General features: G+C 43.1%; 1 protein-coding gene across 1 annotated transcript in view; it reads left to right on the top strand.

Annotated features, from left to right (window-relative positions):
* The window catches only part of WIPF2 (WAS/WASL interacting protein family member 2), a 59,354-nt gene that overhangs the window by 35,519 nt on the left and 15,095 nt on the right, over positions 1-8,740 (top strand). Inside the window, exons 3-4 of the mRNA XM_012803203.2 lie at positions 5,477-5,609; positions 7,245-7,361. Coding sequence (XP_012658657.1) covers positions 5,477-5,609; positions 7,245-7,361 — 250 coding nt within the window. The remainder of the gene's footprint in view (positions 1-5,476; positions 5,610-7,244; positions 7,362-8,740) is intronic.

Below are 8,740 nucleotides of genomic sequence, written 5' to 3'. Positions count from 1 at the left end.
GGCTATTTTTTGGTTGCATCCGTCATTGTTGTTTGGCGGGTCTGGGCTGGGGATTCGAACCCGCCACCTTAGGTGTACGTGGCTGGCGCCTTAGCCGTGCATCACAGATCTTTAATCCTAATATTAATGGGTATTAGGGCTTCTTTGTACAAGACATAGTGTGTACTCAATGACTGGTGGTAGAGGAAGATGCAGAATAAACTAGTCTATCCCCATCCTATCAAGTTTTGATTCCTGAGACTTAGGACTGTAATGGCATGCCTGGGTCATTCTTATTTTTCTTTTATTAAATCGTTGTTACTATTGTTATTATTTTTGAGACAAAGTCTCACTCTGTCACCCAGGGTAGAGTGCTGTGGCATCATCCATGTCTCAGTCTTGGGCTGAGAACCTGTGTGCTTTCTCGTGTCTGTAAAATTTAGATGAAAAAGTAACTTTAGGGCAGTGCCTGTGGCTCAAAGGAGTAGGGTGCTGGCCCTACATGCTGGAGGTGGCGGGTTGAAACCCATCCCCAGCCAGAAAAAAAAAGTAACTTTAGAGAAGAGTAGCCCAGGATATGTGTGTGTGTGTGTGTGTGTGTGTGTGTGTGCGCGCGTGCGCGCGCGCACACGTGCATAAGTGCCGATGACATGTTTATGTGTATGTATTAGGTGTTTAACAGGTAAGAAATTGTGTCCTGAAGAGGAAAAGTGACTTGCATATCTAATTGTTTGAGATCTAGGACTAGAGTTCAAGTCCACCAACTTCTGTTTTTTTTCCCATAAGCTATAGTTTTCAGGTATTTTGTTAAGGGTATATATGAACCACCATTTTTTCTTTTTCTTTCTTTTTTTTTTTTTTTTGAGACAGACTTTCAAGCTGTTGCCCTGGGTAGAATGCTGTAGTGGCACAGCTCACAGCAACCTCAAACTCTTGAGTTTAAGCGATTCTCCTGCCTCAGCTTCCCAACTAGGTGGGACTGCAGGTGCCCGCCTGGCTATTTTTTTTGGTTGTAGTTGTCATTGTCATTGTTGTTTGGCAGGCCCGGGCTGGATTTAAACCCACCAGCTCCAGTGTATGTGGCTGGTGCCCTAGCCACTGAGCTACAGGCACTGAGCCATTTTATTCTTTTATGGAGACAGTTTCACTTTGTTGCCCTTTGTAGAGTGTTAGGACATCATAGCTCACAGCAACCTCAGTCTCTGGGGTTTAAGCAGTCCTCTTGCCTTAGCCTCCAGAGTAGCTGGAACTACAGGCGCCCGCTACAATGCCTGGCTTTTTTTTTTTTTTTTTTAAGCGATGAGGTCTTGCTCTGGCTCAGGCTGGTCTTGAACTCCTAAGCTTAGGCAGTCTACCTGTCTTGGCCTCTCAGAGTATTGGGAGTACAGGTGTGACCTACTGCACCTGGCCCTGAACCACCATTTAGATGAAAAGTTTTGTGTTAAGGCCAGGCTCATGGCTCACGCCTATAAATCCTAGCACCGTGGGAGCCAAGGTAGGTGGATTGTTTACCAGTTTGAGACCACTAGACCTTGTCTCTAATAATAGCTGGATGTGATGGTGGGTGGGTGCCTGTAGTCCTAGCTACTTGGGAGGCCGAGGCAAGAGAATTGCTTAAACCCAAGAGTTTGAGGTTGCTTGGCACTCTACTGAGGGTTACAAAGTGACACTCTGTCTCAAAGAAAAAAAAACGAAAGGCTTTGGGACTGTAGCACAATGGTTACAGTGCGGGCCACATACACTCAAGTTGGTGGGTTTGAACCCAGCCCGGGGCAGCTAAACAATGACGAGTGCAACAGAAAAATAGTTCTGATTTTGTCACCGTCAGTAGAATGCCATAGTGTCACAGCTCACAGCAACCTCAAACTCTTGGGCTTAAGCAGTTCTCTTGCCTTAGCCTCCCGAGTAGCTGGAGCTATAGGTGCCTGCCACAACACCCGGCCGTTTTTTTTGTTCTTGTTGTTGCAGTTGGCCCAGGCTGGATTTGAACCTGCCAGCTCCGATATATGTGGCTGGCGCCGTAGCTGCTGAGCTATAGGCACCGAGCCAAAACATGTTTAATGATATTTTAATAGTAAATTTCCCTTCCCAAAAGTAGTAAGTTTGTGGAAACTGTGTATAAGCAAAAAAGGAGCAATTGCCCATAATCCAAACATTCATAGAACTTTTGTGTATGTCCTCTCCCTCCCTCTCTTTGTACCTACGTTTTTTTTGAAAAGAGGTTATACTACCAGCATGAGCAAGAGCAAGACCCCATCTCTACTAAAAATAGAAAATCTAGCCGGGCATTGTGGGTGCCTATAGTTTTAGCTACTTGGGAGGCTGAGGCAGAAGGATTGCTTGAGCCCAGGAGTAGGAGGTCGCTGTGAGCTATGATGCCATGACACTGTAGCTAGTGCAATAGAGTAAGAATCTGTCTCAAAAAAAAAAGGGTTGTGCTGTATATACATACTGATTTCATACCTGCTCTTTGTACTCATTTAATACATCATGAATGGCTTTTCATGTCATTAAATGTTCGGTAACATTTTAAAATCTTTACTACATTTTCATATTTGTAGGAAAATTTGAGAATAGCAGTAAATGGTTAACACTGTATGTTTTATATATTTGTTGTAGGAAAACTAGAGAATACAGAGAAACATAAAATATTATTATTATTATTATTTTTTGAGATGGATTTTTACCATTATCACCTTTGGTAGAGTGCTGTAGCCTCACAGCTCACAGCAACCTCAAACTCTTGGGATTAAGCTATTCTCTTGCCTTGGCCTTCCAAATAGCTGGGACTACAGGTGCCCGCCACAATGCCCGGCCATTTTTTTGTCGTAGTTGTCATTGTTTGGTGGGCCTGGGCTAGATTTGAACTCGCTAGCTCTGCTGTATGTGGCTGGCATCCTAGCTGCTTGAACTACAGGTGCTGAGCCATGTTCGTTATTTCTTTCTTTCTTTTTTTTTTTTTTTTTTGCAGTTTTTGGCTGGGGCTGGGTTTGAACCTGCCACCTCTGGCATATGGGGCCAGCGCTCTACATTTTTGAGCCACAGGCACCACCCCATTATTTCTTATATAGACCTCTGGGCCTGCTTTTGGACTTGGTGTTTGCTGCATTTATCTAACTGTTTGTCCCATGCTCCTGTTGTAGTTGGTCCTAGCTTTTGTTGGTACAAGTTCCATTTTCTTTTTTTTGCAGTTTTTTTTGGCTGGGGTTGGGTTAGAACCCACTACCTCCAGCATACGGTGCCGGCGCCCTACTCCTTGAGCCACAGGCACTGCCCAAGTTCCATTTTCTTAATTTTCGTCATATACTTAAGTCTTCCAGATGAATTTTAGAATCATTTATAATGCCTTCCAACAAATTTCTTAATAAAAAAGTTCTACACTTGGCTCAGTGCCTGTAGCTCGGTGGCTAGGATGCCAGCCACATATACTGGAGCTGGTGAGTTTGAATCCAGCCTGGGCCTGCCAAACAACAATGACAACTACAACAACAAAACAGCTGGGTTTTGTGGCAGGCGCCTGTAGTCCCAGCTACTTGGGAGGCTGAGGCAAGAGAATCACTTAAGCCCAAGAGTTTGAGGTTGCTGTGAGCTATAATGCCACGGCACTCTACCCAGGGCAACAGTTTGAGACTGTCTCAAAACAAAAACAAAACAAACAAAAAAGTTCTACACTTATAAATTGTGTGAGAATTAAAGAAATGCATAATATTGAGTCTTCCTATTCAGGACCATGGTATTGATATGTTGCATTTTAGGTACATGTAGGATATTCATTTGGCAATGTCTTGTAGGCATTGATACACAGGATGTGAAGCTCAGCTTAGAGGGATGGGGACAGGATACAAAGGTTTGAGACTTTGAGGCTTGTAGGCAGGACTGCATGGGCTTGCTCATTATTTAGATAGAGGCTGAGGGTAGTACATGATATTTAAGAGGTAGGTGGAAGATGAAGGACCTGAAAAGAAATGTGTTGGAAGAGAAAGTAGGGATAGTGGAAAAGGCATGGGGTCTTTGAGACAGTCATGTCAGCATTCAAACTTTGTTCTTGGTTTGCTAATTATGTGACCTTAATTTTCCTAAACCTTTATTTGCTCATCTTTGGAATGAAACTAATACAGTCTATAATAACATTGTTTAGAGGATAAGTTGAATAGGGAGACAATAGGATGTTAGTTGAGATAAGAGGAATTTTAGAGGCATTATTGGGGTTGGATTCTTTTTTTTTCTTTTGAGACAGAGTCTCACTTTGTCACCCTGCATGTTAACTCCTGAGCTCAAGCAATCCACCTGCTTTGGCCTCCCAGAGTGCTGGGATTACAGGCATGAGCCACCACATCTGGCTTGGGATTAGATTCTTGCTTTGCTCTTTCCTATTGGCATGACCTTTGGAAGCTATTCAGCCTTTGGCCCATACTTTTCAAATGGGGATAATTAAAGTAATACCTTACTCATAGGAATATTTCAAGATTTAAATGAGATAATGAACATAATGTGCTTAGCATGATTCCTGAGGCATAGTAGGGATTCAGTAAATGTTTGCCTTGATGATGATGATATGATAAAGTATCTGACACACAAAGGTTAGTGCATAGCTAACTTAGTAAGGATTGCCTTCCCATCAGAATAGGGAGGGTGTAGCAGCCTGTATAGTCGTTGGCTAGGAGGTGTAAGCATTATAAGAAATAACCTGGGGCAGTGCCTGTGGCTCAAAGGAGTAGGGCACTGGCCCCATATGCTGGAGCTGGTGGGTTCAAACCCAGCCCCAGCCAAAAACTGCATAAAAAAGAAAGAAAGAAAGAAAGAAAGAAAGAACCTGTATAGCTCAATAATGGAACACCTTGGTGAAAAGGGCATGGAGAAGTATTTAGCTCTCCTAACAAACATGAGAGCTCTAGAGATGAGAGCATTGGTGAATTGGCAGCCTCTGCACCTGTGGTGTTGAGAGGCAGGAGATCAGCCTTATATTAGGCTGGAGGAGAAGGCAGTCAGGAGAATGCTCATTCTGTCATGGACCCACTTACTCTGACTGTCTCCTCTCCAGCCTGCAGAACACCAGCATGGCATCTCTCTGCTGAAGAACAGTAAGCTCTGCTAAAGACTAAGATCTATCTATTCTAAGACTGCTTTACTCTCTTAAAGACTAACTCTCTCTCTCTTTCCCTTCTACTAAATTAAACCCCTCAGGCACCTAAGAGAAATTGTTCCTGAGCAAGGTAGCTTAGTTTTCCTCATCTGGAACCTAGTTAAGCCAGGCCTGAGACCTGGCCAGTCCCAGGCCCTGACAGGAGGGAGACCCATATCCTTCGCAGAAGGTAGAACAGGACCCAAAAAAAGAACCAAAAGAATGATAATGCACATTGATATTGCTGTTTGGCACATATATCTGAAGAGTTTGGACAGGCCTCTCATGAATCCAGTTTGGTTTAAGTCATTCATTCCAAGCTTATGATGAAATGTGAATTCCTATTTAGGGTGAATGTACATTTCTGTCTTTCAGGCAAACACAGAGCAGCCCAAGCTGAGTAGAGATGAGCAGCGGGGTCGAGGTGCCCTTTTACAGGACATTTGCAAAGGGACCAAGCTGAGGAAGGTGACCAACATTAATGATCGGAGTGCACCCATCCTCGAAAGTGAGTCTAAGCTTCAGTTCCTAGTGAAGACTAGGGTCCTAAGAGTGAGTTGGAGACTTGGCTAAGCGGTCATGTTTATTGATGGGGCTTGAGTGGGAGAGTTGTCCTGAGATGTCCTTCAGCTCTCTTTCCATGTGTTCATTTGAATACTTCAGGAATTTTTTCTTTAAATGGGGCTCATTTATTGCCACTGTTCCAAATGTACAAAACTTTTAGAAAGTAATCCCCCAACTCAACCCTCCACACACACATTTTCCTCAACACAGATAATTTTCCCAAACCCACAAACATAAATTAGTTCTGGTATTTCCATAAACACTGCAGTTAAGAAATAATTCAGAGAAAATTTTAACAGGATTCAGATTATATCCATTCAGAAATTATTTATTTATTTATTTATTTTTGTTGTTGTTGTTGTTGTTGTTGTTTGAGACAGAGCCTCAAGCTATCACCCTGGGTAGAGTGCTGTGGCATCACAGCTCACAGCAACTCATACTTCTGGGCTTAAGCAATTCTCTTGCCTCAGCCTCCCAAGTATCTGGGACTACAGGTACCTATCATAACGCCCGGCTATTTTTTGGTTGTAGTTGTCACCGTTTGGCAGGCCCGGGCCAGATTCAAATCCGCCAGCTCTGGTGTATGTGGCTGGTGCCTTAGCCGCTTGAGCTACGGGTGCTACCCCAGAAATTTTATTTTTTTGAGACAAAGTCTCTGTTGTCCTGGGTAGAGTGCCATGGCAGCATATCTCACAACAACTTCAGACTCTTGCACTCAAGTGATCATCTTGCCTCAGCCTCCCGAGTAGCTGGGACTACAGGCATCCAGCATAATACCCAGCTAGTTTTTTTTTATTTTTAGTAGAGATGGGGTCTCTCTTGCTCAGGCTGGTCTCAAATTCCTGAGCTCAGGTGATCACTCCCCTTGGCCTCCCAGAGTCTAGGATTACAGGCGTGACCCATTGTGCCCAAACTAATTTTTCTATTTTTAGTAAAAATTCTATTTTAGAGAAAGTGCTTGGGCTGGTCTAAAAGTCCTGACCTGATGCAGTTTGCCCATCTTGACCTCCCAGAGAGGTAGGATTATAGACATGAGCACAATACCTGGCCCCTTAGAAATATTCTCTTGACCTGTGGGAAGCATTTTAAGGGTTAAGGTTATCATCTCTACTATAACTAATGCTTATTAGGGCACTTCCTTGCGTCTTCTCTGAGGAGACTACCACATTCCTAGAAACCTCTTGGCTGAAGCCAAGGATATAATTTGCAACAAGTGTCCATTCTTGTAGGCCTCTAGGGAGTTTGCTTACTCCTGGGTCCCTGAGCCATCAGCCCTTCTTGTATCTGGAGAGGTAAGCCCAGAGAACTCTTTTGAACATTTCTTTCCCAGTTATCTCTTTGCCCTAAATAAGAGAAAATTGGCTCCTTGTTCTTTTTGTTCTTTCATCACAGCAAAGAGTTTCATCCCTATATGAAGCTGTGGAACTGAAAGGCCTAGCTTTTTTAAAATAGGAAAACAAAAGCAAGCCTGATTGGTTTGCAAATTATAACCCAGATACAGGAAGAGTCTCTCCTCAGGATTGCCTTGGCCACTAGCTCAGAGCATATGAACTGAAAACCCTAACGGTATGTTTTCCAGAGCCCAAAGCAAGCAGCGGCGGTTATGGCTCTGGAGTAGCTGCCCTGCAGCCCAAGGGAGGGCTCTTCCAAGGAGGAGTGCCAAAGCTTCGACCTGTGGGAGCCAAGGACACTTCAGGTATCTTATAAATTCTTTCTTTATTTTGTTTTTGGTTTTGTTTTTTGAGACAAAGTCTCATTTTTGTCACCCTTGGTAGAGTGCCATGGCATCACAGCTCACAGCAACCCAAACTCTTGGGCTTAAGCAATCCTCTTGCCTCAGCCTCCCAAGTAGCTGGAACTATAGATGTCCGCCACCACACCTGGCTTTTTTTTTTTTTAAGAGACGTGGTCTTTAAATGTCCAAGACGTGGTGGATTCAGAGAGTCCACCCAGCTTGGCCTCCCAAGTGCTGGGATTATAGGTATGAGCCACTATGCCTGGCCCTTGTAAATACTTGCTTAGGATATTTCCCAGTCATAATTTATAATTTTTGAATTGTTCCATGTGAGCCAGCTCAGCTTGAGTGTGGTAGAGGTAGGAGGAAGAAGGAATGGGAGCAGGGGAGGAGATACAAACTAGAATAAATTAAAAGGTGAGGGATTAAATAAAATGTATTCAACTTGAATAAAGAAAGTGTGGTATAGGTACACAATACAATACTATGCAGCTGGCTTGGATAGCATTCTAAGTGGTTAGCACAGTGGTTATAGCACCAGCCACGTACATCAAGGTTGGCAGGTTCGACTCTGGCCTGAGCCAGCTAAACAACAATAACTGTAACAAAAAAAAGCCGGGCATTGTGGCAGGCACCTGTAGTCCTAGCTACTTGGGAGGCTGAGGCAAGAGAATCACTTAAGCCCAAGACTTTGAGGTTGCTGTGAGCTGTGACACCACAGCACTCTACCAAGGGCAACATTGTGAGACTGTCTCCAAAAAATAAATAAATAAATACTATACAGCTTTAAAAAACGAAATTCTGAACATGGATGAAGGACAGTGATACCTGGAGGATGTTATAGTAAGTGAAATAAGCCAGGCACAAAAAAACAAGTACTGTTTGATCTCATTTATACTTGAGATCGAAAACAGTCCAAACTCATTCACAGAAGTAGAGAGTAAAGAGTGGTTACTAGAAGCTAGGGAGATCGGAGTGGGTGATATCAGGAGGAAGGGAAGGTGTTAGTAAAAGGGTACAAAATTTTAGTTAGGAGAAGTAAGTTTTAGTGATCTGTTGCATAGCATCGTGACTGTAGTTAATGATAAGGTATATTTCAAAATTGTAAGTGGACTAAGAGTAAGTATTCTCACCACAAAGAAAAACGTTGTGAGGTGATGGATTTGTTAATCAGCTTAATCTAATCATTCCATAGTGTATATATATAAAATTACATTGTACCCCAAAATATATACAATTATTATTTGTCAAAAATAAGAGTAAATTTTAAAAAATTAAAAAGTAAGGCTCAGCGCCTGTGGCTCAGGCGGCTAAGGTGCCAGCCATATACACCTGAGCTG

Source organism: Otolemur garnettii, unplaced genomic scaffold, assembly GCF_000181295.1.
Source record: "Otolemur garnettii isolate 467f Iridium unplaced genomic scaffold, OtoGar3 scaffold00018, whole genome shotgun sequence".
In the NCBI taxonomy this organism is placed as follows: domain Eukaryota; kingdom Metazoa; phylum Chordata; class Mammalia; order Primates; family Galagidae; genus Otolemur; species Otolemur garnettii.
Note: the sequence above shows the minus strand (reverse complement) of the source record. Positions and strands in the feature narration are given on the sequence as shown.